This window comes from Orcinus orca, chromosome 20 (genome assembly GCF_937001465.1).
Source record: "Orcinus orca chromosome 20, mOrcOrc1.1, whole genome shotgun sequence".
NCBI lineage: Eukaryota > Metazoa > Chordata > Mammalia > Artiodactyla > Delphinidae > Orcinus > Orcinus orca.
The window spans coordinates 58,026,221-58,046,176 of record NC_064578.1 but is presented as its reverse complement, the minus strand read 5'-3'; the positions used below and the strand labels follow the sequence as shown (position 1 = coordinate 58,046,176).

Sequence of the window (19,956 nt, the reverse complement as noted above, 5' to 3'; positions counted from 1 at the left end):
ATAAAGGTGTTAACTTTGGCCCCTGAGAGGATCAATGAATGTAACAAAACACTGAGCACTTAACACCTGAATTCCAGGGTTTGTATTTTGAGCTTGTATGTGGCGTATTTATTTAAAATTTTAATAGAAAATATTTTCATAAGTTTCCTTTTCACAATTCTCTTATTGTACTTAACTCTAATTTATTGGTATTTTTATTGTATTAGTAACATTCTCATTTTGTTCCATTTTATAGAGTGCCATGTAAGTTAATATAAATGCCATGTAAATATACTGTGAAATTTTACTCAATCCATATGTGTATCATTGTTATAGCGTATTTCTCCTGAATCCGTTTACTCTGCGAGATTGAGAGCACACTCATCAATTGATGGATTATCACAGAAATAGTTTGATTCTTTTGCAAGTGTACTGAGAGATCTCTTACTTCTGTTTGCCCTAACTGATAAATTAATTCTCTTCAGATCCTCTTTAAACATATTTCATTTATTATGCTGAAATGCAAAATGACCAATTCTATTAGAGTATGCTATTTCACATACCAGATAGTCTTTTCACATAAGTTTTTTTGTTCATTAGTTTTTTGTCCTTCCCCTGAAACTCAATGCAAGTTTTGTTTATTTAAAAATAGCTTATTTAATATGATATAAACAACAGATAACTACTTAGAAAACATTCTTATTTCAATGAATATTCATTTGAATGTTCTGGAAAGGTTGCAAGTTACTTTTTTAAAAATCCAGTTCAGTGAAATGTGGCTGATAAAAGTATGTGATAAAGTAATAAATATATAATTCTATAAGTATTCTACAGTCAGAATGTTTTGGAAACATTTAAAATTATCAGTCCACTTTAATTCTGGCTGGTTATGGGTAGATTTTGAAATCAAAATGAAATTTAAAAAAAAAACAAAAAAAAACACGAAATTTTCACAAATTAGATTATTGTATAGTAATTGGATAGTTTTCACAAAAATTGCCTGTTGCAAAATGTTGCCCAATGTTTTTATGGTTTTATGGATACTGAAAATATTATAGACAATTTTTTTTACATTATACACGTTATTTTTGTCATTTAAATTTTTAGTTTTACTGTATTTTGCCGCAGCAGTGAGAGCCCAGAATCCTAACCACTAGGCCACCAGGGAACTCCCCACTTGAATTTTTTTTTTTTTTTTTTTTGTGGTCCACGGGCCTCTCACTGTTGTGGTCCCTCCTGCCGCGGAGCACAGGTTCCAGACACGCAGGCTCAGCGGCCATGGCTCACGGGCCCAGCCACTCTGCAGCACGTGGGATCTTCCTGGACCGGGGCACGAACCCATGTCCCCCGCATTGGCAGGTGGATTCGAAACCACTGCGCCACCAGGGAAGCCCCCCACTTGAATTTTTATTTACAAAAATCAAAAGTATATTTTGTGGCCTTAAATTGGGGCTTAGCTTGTAATGACTTGCATACCTCAGTTTATTAAAAAAGAAAAATCTTTTTTTTTACATTTTTAATTTTAATTGAAGTACAGTTGCTGTACAGTATTATATAAGTTACAGGTGTACAATATAGTGATTCATAATTTTTTTGTGTGTGTGTGGTACATGGCCTCTCACTGCTGTGGCCTCTCCCGTTGCAGAGAACAGGCTCTGGACGCACAGGCCCAGTGGCCATGGCTCACAGGCCCAGCCACTCCGTGGCATGTGGGATCTTCCCGGACCAGGGCACGAACCCATGTCCGCTGCATTGGCAGGCAGACTCTCAACCACTGCACCAACAGGGAAGCCCCTGATTCATAATTTTTAAAGGTTATACTCCATTTATAGTTATAAAATATTGGCTATATTCCCCGTGTTGTTCAATATATCCTCATAGTTTATTTTATACTTAATAGTTTGTACCTCTTACTCCTCTACCCCTCTATAGCCCATTCCCCCTTCTGTCTCCCCTCTGGTAACCATTAGTTCTCTATATTTGTGAGCCTGTTTCTTTTTTGTTATATTCACTAGTTTGTTGTATTTTTTATATTCCACATATAAGTGATATCATACAGTATTTGTCTTTCTCTGTCTAACTTACTTCACTTTGTATGATAATCTCTAGGTCCATCCATGTTGCTGCAAATATCAAATTTCCTTCTTTATGGCTAAGTAGTATCCCATCATACATTGTGTTGGCCAAAAAGTTCGTTCGGGGTTTTCTGTAAGATGCTATGGAAAAACCCGAATGAACTTTTTGGCCAACACAATATATACCACATCTTTTTAAACCATTCATCTATTGATGGGCATTTAGGTTGCTTCCATATCTTGGCCATTGTAAATTATGCTGCTGTGAACATTGGGGTGCATGTATCTTTTTGAATTAGTGTTTTTGGTATTTTTGGATATATACCCCAGAGTGCAATTGCTGTGTCATGTGGTAATTTTTAGTTTTTTAAACCTCCATACTGTTTTCCACAATGGCTGCATGGATTTACGTTGCCACCAGCAGTATGAGGGTTCCCCTTTTTTCCACACCTTCTCCAGCATTTATTATTTAAAGACTTTTTGGGTTTTTCTTTTGCCTTGCTGTGCGGCTTGTGGGATCTCAGTTTCCCGACCAGGGATTGAACCCAGGCCACAGCAGTGAAGCCCAGAATCCTAACCACTAGACCACCAGGGAACTCCCTATTTGTAGACTTTTTGATGATAGCCATTCTGACCTGTCAGCCTTTCTCTGTACACTTAACCCTCATTTGAAACCCAGCCAGCCCCAGTGGCCCTTCACTTCAGGTCCAGTTGCTCTATCAGAGAGCCACTGTGCCCATGAACTAATCTGCCAGCTTGGCTGAAGCACCCCAGGCACCACCAAGGCTCACAACAAAATCCTAGTGATTCTGTAGAGCAGTGAATAAACAGGTGGCTTCAATGTCATCTTGCCTCAGTTACAAGTGTCTCCACACCCATCCCATGTCCACACATTCCTCAGCAGCCTTGGCCACCTGACAAATTATCCTCTCTCCCACACCAGTGCTTATGATGCCCCCCCACCTTCATCCAGGTACCCAAGCTCTCTATGCACTTGTGGCACCCACCCTCCTCTTTCTGATTTGCTATTGGCATTACCATCATGTTCAGGATTCCTCCTACTACTATTAACAAAAGCTCCGCCTGGTCCACAAACCGTCTACCACGTTTTGTAGATGTGTCCATCCAGAAGCCCTTCCCATAGTTCCAGGTCTGTGTGTCCAGCTGCCTGCTAAATAACTCCACTCTTTTGTTCTATGAAATATCTCATACCGTCAACTTGGCCAAAAAGAAAACTGCTGATATCCTTAATGAGAATTATTTCCATTATGGAACACCCAACACAGCTGATGGAGCTTCCATCCTTCCACCTCCCAACACGAAAAATCTTGGTGTCATACCTGACTCCTACCTTACTTTCTCTCAACATCACAATCCGAAAAACCATGCTGTCCCGTTTTAGAAATTTATTTATTTATTTTTGGCTGCATTTGGATTTTTGTTGCTGCACGCAGTCTTTCTCTAGTTGCAGAGGGCAGCTACTCTTTGTTGCGGTGCTCAGGCTTCTCATTGCGGTGGCTTCTCTTGTTGTGGAGCATGGGCTCTAGGTGTGTGGCCTTCAGTAGTTGTGGCACTTGGGTTCAATAGTTGTAGCTCGCGGGCTCTAGATCACAGGCTCAGTAGTTGTGGTGCATGGGCTTAGTTGTTCCACAGCATGTGGGATCTTCCCGGACCCGGGCTCGAACCCGTGTCCCCCGCATTGGTAGGTGGATTCTTAACCACCACACCACGAGGGGAGTCTGGCTGTCCTGTTTTAAAAAACTGATTCAAAAATTCATTAACTTCTCCCACCTCCACAACCACGACAATGGCCCACACCGACAGCACTCACCCCAATGTCTTGGAGGTGAAACCAACTGGAACCCTGGATGTGGGATTTCCACCAGGCAGACTTCTGGGGGCAGTACCCATCCAGCACAGTTGCAGGGATAGGACCACTACTCCAGTGGGTCTGGAAGGTGCAGCATTGAGCCAAAGATTATTTATGAGCCATAAGATCTCATGATGTTTGCTTTGCTAGGTTTGGGGCTTGTTTAGGACCCCTCACACCTTTATTTCCCATTCCCCCCATTTGTAATGGAAATTTCTATCCTATGCCTGTCCCACTATTACATTTTGGAAGCATGGAACTTTTGGTTTCACAGCTGGAGAGCAGTTTTGCCTCAGGGTTGATTGTACTTTGAGTCTCATTCATATCTGACTTAGATGATATGCAGATGAGTCTTTGAACTTTCTAATATCACACTAAAACTTACTATAAAGTTACACACTTTTTCTTTCATGTTTCCTTTCTGTGTTCATTGAAGAGTTTAAGCTGCATGAAAATAGAGGTTTTCGTCTGTCATGGTTCTCATACACCTGAAACAGTGCCTGACACTGAGTATTTTGTTCAATGAAAATTTATGAGAACCGTGAATAAACATGACACCCGATATTCTTGTTAACTTTTACTAGTCTGACTACTCTTAACGTCCACTCCAATTCTTTCTCCAAGCCGGTATTAATATTTTCAAAAATAAAAGCCCTACCAAAAGTTCTCTGAAGTATTAACTGTCTTCAACATCATCTGCTATTTCCCCAGAGCGATATCTGCCCCTGTCTTTGAATAACTACATAACTATTAATAACTTTCCGACACCTGCATTTCAAAACTGTTTTTCTGATATTATCTCATTTCCCCATGAAGAACTCTACCTGCAATCACTGGAAAATGATAATCACTTACCAGCAAGGACACGAGATCATAAGCTTAAGATACCCTCTTTAATATGAGTGTTCAGATACTCCCTTCCACACGTGCTGCGCCTCTGAAAGTTGCAGCTATTGGCACATACCAAAATGACGTTAGTTAAGTTGCTCTCCGTTTGAGATAGATGTCTGTACACTAAAAGGAATTGAGTTTATATTAGGAAATGGAATAAGATATTATATGGATGAAAGTGTTTCTTAATGGGTAGGACACAATCACCGACTCTATAGGCAAGAGAGAAGCTTTGTGTGGAACCAGAGGTAAAACTTCTGCTTGTCCACCTAATTTAGAATATCCATCTTCTTTCTTCACAGTCATGGCCCTGTACGGACTGATTTCTCTTGCTCATAGCCTATCATAATACAACTCATAAAACTGACTATGGCTTCAGATACATTTGAAGAACAGTTATATAATGTGTCCAGCTACGCACTGAGTCATGTCTGAATGACTCTGTAATAATATGGCCATTTAGATCTGTACATTTGAGAGCATCTCAAATAATATTTTTACTTTCTAAGGGCTGAGTGAGCATCACGAAGTCTGAAATTTTGTCACTTTGCTGCACTTAACAACGAACAGAGCCCCTCCCTTCCTCGAGGTAGGATGACTGCTTTCCAGCATCCCTCCCGGTGCCGCTTGGCAAAAGTTCTGGTTGGTCAGAAAGGAGAACCCCCTTTGCGGCGACTTGTAAAGCCCCGCGAACTACATTACCCGGAAGATCCTGCGCCGAGGTAAGCCAAGGACCACCAGGATAAATGCATTTCCGGGAGAATTCTTCACGTCAGGGCAGGACTTCCGGCCTCCTCCTTGTGGTGTCCATTTTAACTGCCCTGGGTCTGTTCTGGCTACGGGGTACCGGGGTGACGGGACTGAAAAAGCGCGAGAGGAGGCGCTGTCTGCGCACCATAGAGGCGGGTCTGAGGTTCGGCGACACAGCCCGGACTGCCCCGCGTCAGGCCCGGGAGACGGACCGCCATCCCCGCGTCCCACCTCCTCTCTCGCCGCTCCCGGCCCCACTCCGCCCACGGACTGCTATGGCGTCTGCGGCGGCGGCACTGAGGGACCCGCCTCAGGTAGTTGCTCGGCCTCCGGGCCCTCACCGCCCTCACTCCACCAGACACTAAAGCCCCGAGTGCAGGGCGCCTACTCATGTCCCCGCAGCCCAGGCTGTGTCCAGGACTGTGAGGCGGTCCTGGGTGGGGCCCTGTTTCTGACAGTGTGATGGCGCGTGGGAGAGGGTGGCAGGCGGAGGGACCGCCAGGTGCAAAGTCTTGGAGGTCGGGCTGAGGCGGGAGGATTCGGGAAACCTGGGGTCCATCTGATGTCTGCAGGAAACAGAGTGAGCCGGAGTGGCACGTGGACCGGCAGAGAGGTTGTTCCTTATTCTGAGGGACCTGGAGGCCGTGGAGGTTAGTGGACAGAAGAGGGACCCATTATGTGTTAGGGTTTTTTTTTATTATTATTATTTTTATTTTTGGCTACGGACATGCAGGCTCAGTGACCATGGCCCACGGGCCCAGCCGCTCCGCAACATGTGGGATCCTCCCGGACCGGGGCACGAACCCGTGTCCCATGATCGGCAGGCAGACTCTCAACCACTGCGCCACCAGGGAAGCCCCATGTGTTAGGGTTTTAAAAGTTATCAAAATGCTGCTCAGAGAGGGAACAGACTGGAATGTGGGTGACGAAGACATTGAGACAGAGAGAAGTAGAGCCTTTGTCCAAGGTCAGAGATCTGGTAAGAGGCAGCTCTAAGATTGAAACACAGACGTTAGTAAGTTACCCGAGGTCCAGGTTCCAGGGTCGGGTGGGAATACATGGGAGTCCTGCGCACATGGAGCCCAGCCGTGGTTGCCTTTCACTTCCCACGTGTTCTGAACGTTGAAAAAGCACTTAAGGATCCTACACAAGGCAAGAGAGGGTGTCCCAGTCCCTCACTGGTAATGACACCACCCATAGAGTGGCTGGGTATTGTGTCTTGAGAGTCTTCTCTTGATATATTCTCAGCTCTTAGCTGTGTGGGCCCTGAGGATATTCTCAAGCTGTGGGTCCTGTGTGCAGGACAAGGGTAAATACAGGTGTTCACTTTCCTGACAACCTGTATAAACAGTTGGAACCTGTATGGAACGTTATCCCAGGAACAGATACTAGCATGTGCAAGTGCTTGGAGGTGTGACTGAGTTGGGAACAGGGTACAGCAGGTCTTCATTCTTTCAGTTAGGAACAAAGAGCAGGGGACCTGGTAATCAGGCCTATGATGTGGCTGTCTGAGAAGTTGGGCATCATTTATGGAAGTAATGAGAGATTTGAATAAGAGGAAGTGTTGGTACTAACCAGGGTTCAGTAGGCTGCATTTGCCTGGAGAGACGAGAAAAGACTATGGAGTTAAGGAAGGAGGCAGTGAGCCCAGGAAGAGGTTACTCTTGTAATCCAGTTGAGTGTTGAAGGAACAGAACTGTGGCCATGAAGGTAGGAGACAAGTTTGGATTCTAAGTATATTTTTAAAAAAGAGCCAAGTAGATTTTTGGATCTTGTAGGTAAGGGAGAGGTTAGGGATGACTCCAGGGTTTTTGGCCCTAGGAGCTGAAGGAATGGATCCTTCATCAACTTGGATGTGACAGATGCAGTATGCTTATTTCCTTGTGCGTATCAGAAATTTTGTTTTGGTCTCTTTATGGGTCTGGGGTGTTTCAGCGTACAGTGAGTGGAGCCATTAAATGGGCAGCTGAACATGTATGTCTCAAATTTAGGGAAGGGCTCAGGATGAAGACTCTCAAGAGTGGTGGCTATTATAAGGACCAGAGCAGAGATGTGGATGACATTTCAAAAGTAGAATGCAGGGCTTCCCTGGTGGCGCAGTGGTTGAGAGTCCGCCTGCCGATGCAGGGGACACGGGTTCGTGCCCCGGTCTGGGAGGATCCCACATGCCGCGGAGCGGCTGGGCCCATGAGCCATGGCCGCTGAGCCTGCGCGTCCGGAGCCTGTGCTCCGCAACGGGAGAGGCCACAGCAGTGAGAGGCCCGCGTACCGCAAAAAAAAAAAAAAAAAAAAATCAAAAGTAGAATGCAGGTTAGAGTCGTAATGCTATTAGCAGGTCAGAAAGACTCGGGTGCATGCCCAGGAGTGGCACCTGGTTGAGGTTCCTGAGTATAACAAACAGGTGAGAGAGAGAATGGCTCTGGATGGTCTGGGAGAGAAGATGATCTGGCAGGTGGCCAAGGCTTCCATGGGATGAATGGGTGCAAAATACGTGGTTTGGGAGGCAGAGAAATAATTGAGACAATTTGACACTGAGGACAGGGCTCCTGCTAGTTCACTACTGTCCATATTCTCCAGAATCGTGTAGTGAGCCTTGTTGGGGTCTAGAGTGTTTTAGTCTTGCTGGTGGATAAGATCCAGGGTAAATGGTCATTTGTGAAAGTCTTTATGCCTGGCAGGGAGATTGCAAGGGCTGGGGTTGTGAGGAAGTTTGAGTAGAGAGAGGAGAGTTGTGACTGTTGAGGGGACAGGCAATCAGACAGTGCATCACAGAAGTAGAAGAATGTCATGGGTGTCTGTAATTCACATGTGGTTCTGAGTGGCTAATATTGAAGCAAGGATCAGAAGCAGGTGGAGAGGCCTGCAAAGTTGCATGTGGGACTTTCCCTTGTATTGGGATTCATCAGAGATCTCGGATGGTACTGAGTTGTGTTTGAGTGTCAAGGACTCTCTGGAAGCTATGGGCCACGTTAATGAGTGAGTAGAGGGAAATGCCTGTGTTGTAGAGCAGGGAGGTGGCAGAACTGGGAGTGTAACCCTGGGGAGTGATGATGTTAGAGAGTGAGAGTCTATAGAATGATGTGCTGATAGCCCCATGGCCCTGGTATTGGGGACTTAGTGGTGAAGCATGAGCCCAGGTTTGACTGTCTTGTATGTACAGTCTGAGAGACTTCAGGGGAATTGCTTGGCAGGATCGATGGGGCTCTGCTAGCCAGGCCCAGAGCTTATATACCATCTATATGTCTCCCTGACTGTTATTGCTGAGGGCTGAATGCAGTGGTTCATGGGAACTGAGGAAAGAGTGAGCATCAGTAGCACCAGGTCCTGGTATCTCCTTTGAGGTGGGAAGCTTGGGAGGAGGATGATAGTGGGGTAGATGTATGAGGTGATGGACTGTGGGTTCTCAGAGTGTTCATTGTTTCATCTGTCCCCATGTTGACAGGATAGTATGACCTTTGAAGATATCGCCGTGTACTTCTCGTGGGAGGAATAGAGGCTCCTTGATGAGGTTCAGAGGCACTTGTACCACGATGTGATGCTGGAAAACTTTACATCATATCCTCACTGGGTAAAACTCTCACAGCCTTCCCAGTGACCTGGAGGGAGCTCTGTATTCTGGCTCACCCCCCTTTTCTCTGGGGATGCTCTGTCCTTGTGACATGTGGACCTCAGGCACTGCTTGTTTCTCCAGCTTTCTGGGTAGTTGCTGTGCTCAGTATGGCTGGGTTGTTCGCTGTTCCTTCTTCTCTCCCCTGCAACACCAATATTTGATGTACTGGATCCTCATGGGGAAGAATTTGAGGTCTGTAGTCCTGCAGTATATTTAATGATCTGTATCATCTTGTAACTGAAGATTTGTGCTTTTTGAGCAACACCTTGCCATTTGTCCCATCCCACAGCCCCGGCCTTCTACTCTCTGTTTCTCTGAGTTCAACGTTTTTGTTTGTTTTAAATTCTACATGTAAGTGATATCATACATTATTTGGCATAATGTCCATCTGGTTCATCCATGTTGTCCCATATGGCAGGACTTCCTTTGTTTTTAAGGCTAAATAATATTCAAGGCATGCATGTGTGTGTGTGAGTATATCACACCTTGTTTATCCATCCCTACGTAGATGGACACTCAGGTTGTTTCCATATCTTGTGTATTATCCATAATGCTGCTGTGAACGTGACAGTGCAGGTTATCTTTTCCCCTTTGGATTTCATTTCTTTGGGCTATATTCCAAGCAATGGAACTGCTGGATCGTATGACACTTCTGTTTTGAATTTTTGAGGAACTTCCATACTGTTTATCCATAATGCCTGTACCAGTTTATCTTGCTACCAAGTGTACAAGGGTTCCCTTATCTGTATACCTTTGCCAACCCTTAACTCTTGTCTTTCTGTCTTCCTCCCTCCCTCCCTTCCCTTCCATTTTCTTTCTTTCTTTCTTCCTTCCTTCCTTCCTTCCTTCCTTCCTTCCTTCCTTCCTTCCTTTTCTTTCTTTCTTTCTCTCTCTCTTTCTTTCTCTCTTTCTTTCTTTCTTCTCTTCCTTCCTCTCTCTCTCTTTCTCTCTATTTTTCTTTCTTTCTTTCCTGGAGTATCGTTGCTTTACAGTATTTTGTTAGTTTGTACTGTACAGCAAAGTGCATCAGCTATACATATACATGTATCCCCTCTTTTTTGGATTTCCTTCTCATTTAGGTCACCATAGAGCATTGAGTAGCGTTACCTGTGCTATACAGTATGTTCTTATTCGTTACCTACTTTATACACAGTACCAATAGTGTATATATGTCAATCCCAATCTCCCATTTCATCCCACCCTCTTGACTTTTTGATGATAGCCATCCTAACAGTTATACAGTAATATCTCATTGTGGTTTGGATTTACATTTCCCTGATTATTAGCGAGGAAGATCAATTTTTCATATACTTGTTAGCCATTTGTATATCATCTTTGGAATAATGCCTAATCAGATCCTCTGCCCATTTTTTTTTTTTTGTAAAAATAGGTACAAAGTTTATTGCTAGAGACATAGCACAACAGCAAGTGGGAGAGCACACCAAGAAACAGTTTGCTTAGTTAAGACCCTCTGCCCATATTTTAATCAGATTATTCTGTTTCTGCTGATTTGTATGAGTACATTACATGTTTAAAATATTATCCCTTTATTAGGTACATGGCTTGCAAATATTTTCTCCCATTCTGTAGGTGGCATTATTATTTGTATTTATTTATTTATTTATTTGTGGTACGCAGGCTTCTCACTGTTGTGGCCTCTCCCATTGCAGAGCACAGGCTCAGGACGCACAGGCTTAGTGACCATGGCTCACGGGCCCAGCCGCTCCGCAGCATGTGGGATCTTCCTGGACCGGGGCACGAACCCGTGTCCCCTGCATCGGCAGGCGGACTCTCAACCACTGCGCCACCAGGGAAGCCCTATTATTTTTTTGATTCTTTTGCTATGGAGAAAAGCTTTTTCGGTTGATGCAGTTTCACTTGTTATTTTTTTCCCCTGTACTTTTCATGTTGTATTAAAAAAAAAAAGAGTCATTACCAAGACAACTGCCACGTAGCGTATTCTGTTTTTTCCCCCAAGGAGTTTGACATTTTCATGTCTTCTGTTTAACTCTTCAATCTACTCTGAGTTAATTATTAGTAGTAGTAGGGGTCCAGTTTCATTGTTTTGCATGTGAATATCCAGTTTTCCCAACACGTTTTATTGAAGAGACTGTCCTTTCCCCATCCTGTGTTCTTTGCACCCTTGTCAAAGATTAGTTTACCATATATGTTTGGGACTTTTTCCTGGGTACTTTATCCTGTTCCATTCCTCTATGTGTCTGTTTTTATGACAGTACCATACTGTTTTGATTACTACAGCTTCACAATGTATTTCAAAATCGGGACGTTTGATATCTTCAGCTCTGATCTTCTTGCTCAAGATTTCTTTGGCTCTTTGAGGTCATTTGTGGCTCCATATGAACTTTAGGATTCATGTTCTATTTCTGTGAAAAATTGCATTGTGATTTTGAAAGGAATTGCATTGAATCTGTATATCGTGTTGGGTAGTGTGGACATTGTAACATTATTAATTCTTCCTGTACAAGGACATTGGATATCTTTTCATTTATTTGTGTCACTTGCTTTTATCAGTGTCTTATAATTTTCAGGGTCCAGATCTTTTACTTCCTTGGTTATATTTATTCATATGTATTTTATTGGTTTTGATATTGTAAATGTGATTGCTTTCCTAGTTTCTTATTCCAATATTTCATTCTTAGTTTATAAAAATGCAACTGATTTTTGCATATTGATTTTGTATCCTGCAGTTTTACTGAATTTGTTTAATATTTGTAACAGTTTTAGAGGGGAGTCTTTAGGGTACTCTATATATAAGATCATACCTTCTGCAGACACAGTTTTACTTCTTTTATGATTTTATTATTACTACTATTTTCTCTTGACCAAGTGTTCTGGGTAGGCCTTCCAGAACAGTACTGAATAGAAATGAGGACAATGGGCATCTTTTTTTTTTTTTAAGTAAATTTATTTATTTATTTTTGGCTGCATGGGGTCTTCGTTGCTGTGTGCGGGTTTTCTCTAGTTGTGGCTAGCAGGGTCTACTCTTCATTGTGGTCAGCGGGCTTCTCATTGCAGTGGCTTCTCTTGTTGTGGAGCATGGGCTCTAGGCGCATGGGCTTCTTCGTTGCAGTGTGTGGGTGCAGTTGTTAAGAATCCACCTGCCAGTGCAGGGGATATGGGTTTGAGCCCAGGTCTGGGAAGATCCCACATGCTGCAGAGCAGCTAAGCCTGTGTGCCACAACTACTGAGCCCACATACCACAGCTACTGAAGCCTGTGTACCTAGAGCCCGTGCTCCACAACAAGAGAAGCCACTGCAATGAGAAGCCTGCACGCTGCAACAAAGAGTAGCCTCTGCTCACCGGAACTAGAGAAAGCCCGCATGCAGCAATGAAGACCCAAGGAAGGGAGGGAGGGAGGAAGGAAGGAAGGATGGCAAACAATGGCTGTATTTCTCTGTGCTGTAAAATATATCCTTGTTGCTTAGCTTGTTGGGAGATTTTTGATTAATGATTCAGTTTCCTTACTTGTTACTGACCTATTTAGATTTTTTTTCTTCATGATTTAGTGCTGCTAGGTTGTTTGTTTCAAAGAATTTCTTCTACTTTATCCAGTTTGTTGGCATTTAATTGTTCATTATAGTTTTTTATGATCTTTATGTATCTATAATATCAGTTGTAATATCTCCTCCATTTCTGATTTCATTTATTTGAGTCTCCTCTTTTCTAATTTAATGTAGCTGAAGGTTTGTCAATTTTGGTTCTTTTCAAAAACCAGCTCTCAGCTTTGTTAACATTCCTATTGTTTCTTCAGTCTGTATTTTATTTCTGCTCTGACCTTTGTTATTTCCTTCCTTCTACATTTGAGCTTAGTTGTTTGTTTTCCTAGTTCCTTGTAGTGTAAAGTGAGTTTGTGTATTTTAGATTTTTCTTTTTCCTTATTATAGGCATTTATTGCTATCAGGTTTGCTTTTAGAAATTCTTTTGCTGCATCACATAAGTTTTGGTATGTTTTGATCCATTTTACTTTGTCTCAAGATAATTTTACTTTTCCTTCTGATTTTTTTCTTCAACACATTAATGGTTCAGGAATGTGGTGTTTTTTTTAATATTTATTTGGTTGCATGGGGTCTTAGTTGCAGCATGTGTGCTCCTTAGTTGAGGCTTGCCAGCTCCTTAGTTGTGGCACATGGGCTCCTTAGTTGTGGCATATGAACTCTTAGTTGTGGCATGCATGTTGGATCTAGTTCCCTGACCAGGGATTGAACCCGGGCCCCATGCATTGGGGGCATGAAGTCTTATCCACTGCGCCACCAGGGAAGTCCCAGGAATGTGTTGTTTAATGTTCATATATGTTTGAACTTTCCCGCATTCACAAATATATTATGTTACTGATTTGTAGTTTCCAACCCTCATGGCTGGATAAGATTCTTGATATGATTTCAGTCTTCTTAAATGTGTTAAGACTTGTTTTGTGACCTAAAATATGATCTTTCATAGAGAGTTCTGTGTCCACTTGAAAAGAATGTATTCTGCTGTAGTTGAATTGCATATTCTGTGTATGTTTGTTAGGTTGAGGTGGTCTAAAGTTCCATTCAGTATTTGGTCAATGTTTGAGCTAAAATGTCATTAAATATTTCCTTATTGATTTTCTATTTGGTTAATCTACCCTTTCTCAAAAGATGTGTATTGGAGTCTGCTAATACTATTTCATTGCTTTCTTTTCTACTTTCCACTTTCTTAGTGTTTGCCTTATACATTTAAGTTCTCTGGTGTTAGATGCATATTACTTATAATATGTTCTGTTCTCTTGATGCGTCAACACCTTTATCATTATTTAATGACTTTTTTTGTCTCTTGTGGTAGGTTTTGAGTTGAAGTTTATTTTTCTTGTCTAAATGTAGACTATTTATAAGTATAAGCTACTGTTTTTTGGTTTCCATTTGTATGGAGTTTTTTTTCAATTTCTTCTCTTTTAGCCTATTTGTGTCCTTAAAGCTGATGTGAGTCTCTTGAAGGCTTTATCCTCAGTCACTGTGTGTCTTCTGAATGGAGAGAATTTTGTAAGGACTTTCTAATTGCCATATTGTTAATTTTTGTAGTTCTTTTTTTCTTTCTCACTTTCTTCCTTTGTGATTCGATAGTTTTCGGTAGCAGTGTTCTTTGATTCCTTTCTCTTTCTCTTTTGTGTATCTACTGTAGGTTTTTGCTTTTGTGTTTACCATCAGATTTGCATGAAACATAACAGTATTTTAAGCTGATAACAACTTAATGTCAGTTCTATACAGAAAGTCCCATTCTAGAACCCTCCTACACTCTTGTTGGGAATGTAAGTTGGTGTAGCCTCTGTGGAAAACAGTATGCAGGTTCCTCAGAAAACTAAAAGGATTACTATATGATCCAGCAATCCCTCTCCTGGGCATATATCCAGATAAAACTATAATTCAAAAAGATATATGCCTTGTGTAGTATGGTTTTGTTAATAATATTAATTCTTCCAATCCATGAACACAATGTATCTTTCCATTTGTTTGGGTTGTCTTCAGTTTCTTTCATTAATGCCTTATAGTTTTGTTAGTATAGATATTTTACTTCCAATGATAGTTGAAGAAAGAAATAATAAATATCAAGGCAGAATCAAATAAAATAGAGACTAAAAAAATAGAAAAGATCAAATGAAACTAAGAGATGGTTCTTTGAAAAGATAAACAAAATTAATAAACCTATAGCTACATTCATCAAGATAAAGAGATTATTTATTCTCAATAAAATTAGAAATGAAAAAGGAGAACTTATAATTGACATCACAGAAATACAAAGAATCATAAAAGATTACTACAAACAAATATATGCAAATAAATAACCTAGAAGAAATGGACTAATTCCTAGAAATGTACAATCTCCCAAGAATTAATTAGGAAGAAATAAAAACTATTAACAGACAAATTACTAGTAATGAATTGAATCAGTACTAAAGAAACTCCTAACAAATAAAACTCCAGGGCCAGATGGCTTTATAGGTGAATTTTACCAAACATTTACAGAAGAGTTAATATTTATCCCTCTTAAACTATCCCAAAAAATTACCAAGGAAGAAATGCTTCTGAACTTATTCTATGAGGCCAGCATCACCTTGATACAAAACCAGACAAAGATATCACAAAAAAAGAAAATCACAGACCAATATCACTGATGCACATAGATGCAAAAATCCTCAACAAAATATTAGCAAACTGATTTCAACAATACATTAAAAGGATCATACACCATGAACAAGTGGGATTTATTCCAGCGATGGATGGATGGCTCAATATTTGCATATCAATCAAGGTGATACACCATATTAACAAACTGAAGAATAAAAATGATATGATCATCTCAATAGATGCAGAAAAACCTTGTGACAAAAATTCGATACCATTTATGATAAAATTCTCCAGACAGTGGGTATAGAGGGAACATACCTCAACATAATAAAGGCCATATATGACAAGCTGGCAGCTAACATCACACTCAGTGGGGAAAAGATGAAGATCAGGAACAAGACAAAGATGCCCACTCTTGCCACTTTCATTCAACATAGTGTTGGAAGTTCTAGCCAAAGCAATGTGACAAGAAAAAGAAATAAAAGGAATCCAAATTGGGAAGGAAGAAGTAAACCTGTCACTGTTTGCAGATGGTATGTTACTATACATTGAAAATCCTAAGACACCACCAAAAAACTATTAGAACTCATCAGTGAATACAATAAAGTTGCAGGATACAAAATTAAAAAAAAAAAAAAAAAGATATATGCACCCAAATGTTCATAGCAGCACTATTCACAATAGCCAAGACATGGAAACAACCTAAATGCCCATCAATAGATGAATGGTTTAAAAAGATGTGGTATATATTGGGTTGGACAGAAAGTTCATTCAGGTTTTTCCGTAACATCTTATAGAAAAACCCAAACGAACTTTTTGGCCAACCCAGCATATACGATGGGATACTACTCAGCCATAAAGAAGGAAGTTTGACATTTGCAGCAACATAGATGGACCTAGAGATTATCATATTAAGTGAAGTAAATCAGAAAGAGAAATACAAATACCATATGATGTCACTTATATGTGGAGTCTAATATATGACACAACTGAACCTATCTATGAAACAGCAACAGAATCACAGAGATAGAGAACAGACTGGTGGTTGCTAAGAGGGAGGGGGTTGGGAAAGGGATGGAGTGGGAGGTTGGGGTTAGCAGGTGTAAGCTGTTTTTTCCTTAAAATTTATTTATTTATTTGTTTATTTTGGCTCCGTTGGGTCTTAATGGCGACACACGGGATCTTTGTTGTGGCACGCAGACTTCTCTCTATTTGTGATTACGGGCTCCAGAGCATGCGGGCTGTACAATTGTGACATGCGGACTACAGAGTGCATGGGCTCTATAGTTTGTGGCACGCAAGGTCTCTAGTTGAGCCACGCGGTCTTAGTTGCCCTGTGGCATGTGGGATCTTAGTTCCCCAACCAGGGATAAAACCCACGTCCCCTGCATTGGAGGGTGGATTCTTAACCGCTGGACCACCAGGGAATTCCCAGGTGTAAGCTTTTAAATATAGAATGAATAAACAACAAAGTCTTACCATATAGTACAGAGAAGTATATTCAGTATCCTCTGATAAGCCATAAAGGAAAATAATATTTTAAAAAAGAACGTATATATATGTATAACTGAATCACTTTGCTGTATAGCAATAATTAATACAACATTGTAAATCAACTATGCTTCAATAAAAATAAATAAATAAAAGGGGAAAAATCCCCTTTTAGTATCTCACCCCTTTTGCATTTACATTTTTTGTGTGTGTGTGTGGTACATGGGTCTCTCACTGTTGTAGCCTCTCCCGTTGCAGAGCACAGGCTCTGGACATGCAGGCCCAGCAGCCATGGCTCATAGGCCCAGCCGCTCCGTGGCATGTGGGATCCTCCTGGACCAGGGCGCGAACCCATGTCCCCTGCATCGGCAGGTGGACTCTCAACCACTGTGCCATGAGGGAAGCCCTACATTTAAAAAAAATTTTTTTTATTTTTGGCTGTGTTGGGTCTTCGTTGCTGCCCGTGAGCTTTTTTCTCCAGTTGCGGTGAGCGGGGCTACTCTTTGTTGCAGTGTGCAGACTTCTCATTGCAGTGGCTTCTCTTGTTGCAGAACATGGGCTCTAGGCATGTGGGCTTCAGTAGTGGCACATGGGCTCTAGAGCACAGGCTCAGTAGTTGTGGCACACGGTCTTAGTTGCTCCACAGCATGTGGGTTCTTCCCAGTCCAGGGCTCAAACCCATGTCCCCTGCATTGGCAGGTGGATTCTTAACCACTGCGCCACCAGGGAAGTCCCTGCATTTATGTTTTTGGTGTGACAGTATATATCTTTTTATACTTGTGGTTATTAAGAAATAATTGTGGCTGTAGTAATTTTTAATATTTTTGTCTTTTGTCATTTATACTAGTATTAAATGATTACCACACCACCATGTTACAGTGTTAGCATATTCTGAATTTGAGTATATACTTAACCTTTACCACTGTGCTTTATATTTTTGTGTATCTTCCTGTTACTGGTTAGTGTTCTCTTTTCAGCTTGAAAAGCTCCGTTTAGCATTTCTGGTAAGGCAGGTTGAATGGTAATGAACTGTCTCAGCTTTTGTTTGTGCAGGAGAGTTTTTATCACTCCTTCATTTCTGAAGGACAGCTTTGCTAGATAAAGTATTTCTTAGTTGCCAGGATTTTTTTCTTCTGCATTCTGAATTTAATGTCCCACTCTCTCCTAGGTTGCATGAGTTCTGCTGAGAAATGTGCTTATAGCCTTACAGGGCTTCTCTTATATGTTATGGGATTTTTTTTATTACTGCTTTCAAAATTCTCTTTGACTTTTCAAGCTTTCATTTCACTGTTATCTCAGTGAAGATCTTGTTGGATTGAATCTGGATGGGGACCTATGCACATAATGTACCTGCATGTCCACACCTCTCTCTTGATTTGGTTGATTGTTTCCACCATTTTTTATTTAAATAAGCTTTCTGCTCCTTTCTCTGTCACTTCTTGTGGCACTTCCACAATACGAATATTATTTCTCTTAATGGTATCCCATAATTTACATAGGCTTTCTTCAGTCTTTTTTCCCTCTGGCTGGATAATTTCAAATCACCTGATTCAAGGTCACAGACTTTTCTCCTGCTTGATCAAGTTTGCTGTTCTCTGTTGTATTTTTCATTTCATTCATTGTGTTCTTCAGCTGCAAAATTTAATTCCTTTTCCTTTTTTTTCCTATCTCGGAACTTCTTGGGTTTTTTTTGTTGTTGTTATTTTTGGCTGCACTATGTGGCATGTGGGATCTTAGTTCCTTGACCAGGGATGGAACCTGTACCCCATGCAGTGGGAGTGTGAAGCCCTAACCACTGGACTGCCAAGGAACTCCCATTCTTGGAACCTGTTGATTTGTTTGTGTATTTTTTTCCTGCTTTCATTGAGTTTCTGTTTGTGTTCTCCTGGAGCTTCCTTAAAACATTTATTTTGAAATCTTTGTCCAGTTGTTTATAGATATGCATTTCTTTGGGTTCACTTGCTGGAAACTTATGCTCCTTTGGTGATGTCTTGTTTCCTTGATATTCCATGTTTCTTGGAGCCTTTTTTTCATGTTTCTGCATTTGATGGATCAGTCACATCATCCGGATTTTCAGACTTGTTTTGATAGGGAAAGACCTTAACTTAGGTTGGTTACAAGATCACTGGCTAGGTGGGGTGTGGCAGTTTGGGCTGTCAGAAGGGACCAGCCATGTAGTGGCTCTGCAGCTGTCAGCTGAGGTCAGGGACACCAAAAATTATAGGGATTCTCAATAGCCAAGTCTGCAATGTGAACTCACATGTACCTTGCCCTGGTGAACCTGGAGGGTGTTACATCAGTACTGTGTTCAGATCATACCAGGAATGTTTCTCATTTAACCAGTATGTTTTTGCCCACACCACAGCCCATGTGTACTTCCCTTCCCCACTGTTAAGCCTGTGCTGACTAGTCAGTTTTACTTCACTGTGATATCTACTCTGACTTCCAGCCCAGAGACAAGACCCATGTCTCTGGACTTCAAATCTCAGCCATTACTCTCATATCTCCTCCTCTCCTGCTCTGCAGCTTTGGTCCGCATGTGCTATGAGGTGTCCACACATCCTTAAATTGGCCTTGAACAGCAGCTATTCTACTGCAGTTGGTTTCTGCTGGGTTTGGACATATGCTTCTACACAGTGTCACGTCACTAGCAGAATAGGTCCTGCAGGAATCCTCTGGCATATGAACAAGTTCTAGAATATGCCTCTCTACTTGGTGCTGCACCCTATCCTAATGTCCTTCCCCTGGTGTAGTGTATCATTCTTTTGCCTTAGAGGCACATTCATGCCTAGTAGCCACTTCCCCAGTGGAATTACAAATCTCCTTTCTGGAAAAGCATCCTGTAGACCCTTTCCTAGACGTGACACATTACCTTTATGATGATGTTGCCCCCTCCCTATGAAGTCAACATGTTTATTTGCGTGTGTTTCACCATCATTTATTTGCATTCATGTTGCTGCTGTGGAGCAAAGGATGCAGAAGCACCCTTTCAACAAAGCATTTCTATAAGCATGTCATAGGCCAGGACTCCTAAGGCACCTTTGTTTTCCCAGAAGAACTACTCCAGTGAGACGTGTAGTCTGGTCTTGAGAAGTATTTTTCACTTGGCTGAGCATGAAGAAACACAACACAGACAGAAAGTGTTCAGGTGTAGAATATGTATGAAACGGTTTCATTTTAGTGCA

General features: G+C 41.5%; 2 protein-coding genes across 5 annotated transcripts in view; one reads left to right on the top strand and one right to left on the bottom strand.

The window, feature by feature from the left end:
• The window catches only part of LOC101283876 (zinc finger protein 551), a 270,119-nt gene that overhangs the window by 81,904 nt on the left and 168,259 nt on the right, over positions 1-19,956 (bottom strand). The gene's annotated exons all lie outside the window — the stretch shown is intronic.
• LOC101284368 (zinc finger protein 211-like) overlaps positions 5,140-19,956 on the top strand; it is a 274,839-nt gene continuing 260,022 nt past the window's right edge. Inside the window, exon 1 of one of the 4 annotated variants that reach the window (XM_049703237.1) lies at positions 5,140-5,879. In XM_049703237.1, coding sequence (XP_049559194.1) covers positions 5,562-5,879 — 318 coding nt within the window. In that variant the 5' untranslated portion in view covers positions 5,140-5,561. The remainder of the gene's footprint in view (positions 5,880-19,956) is intronic. The other 3 variants (XM_049703231.1, XM_049703232.1, XM_049703233.1) reach the window with 3 other exon arrangements.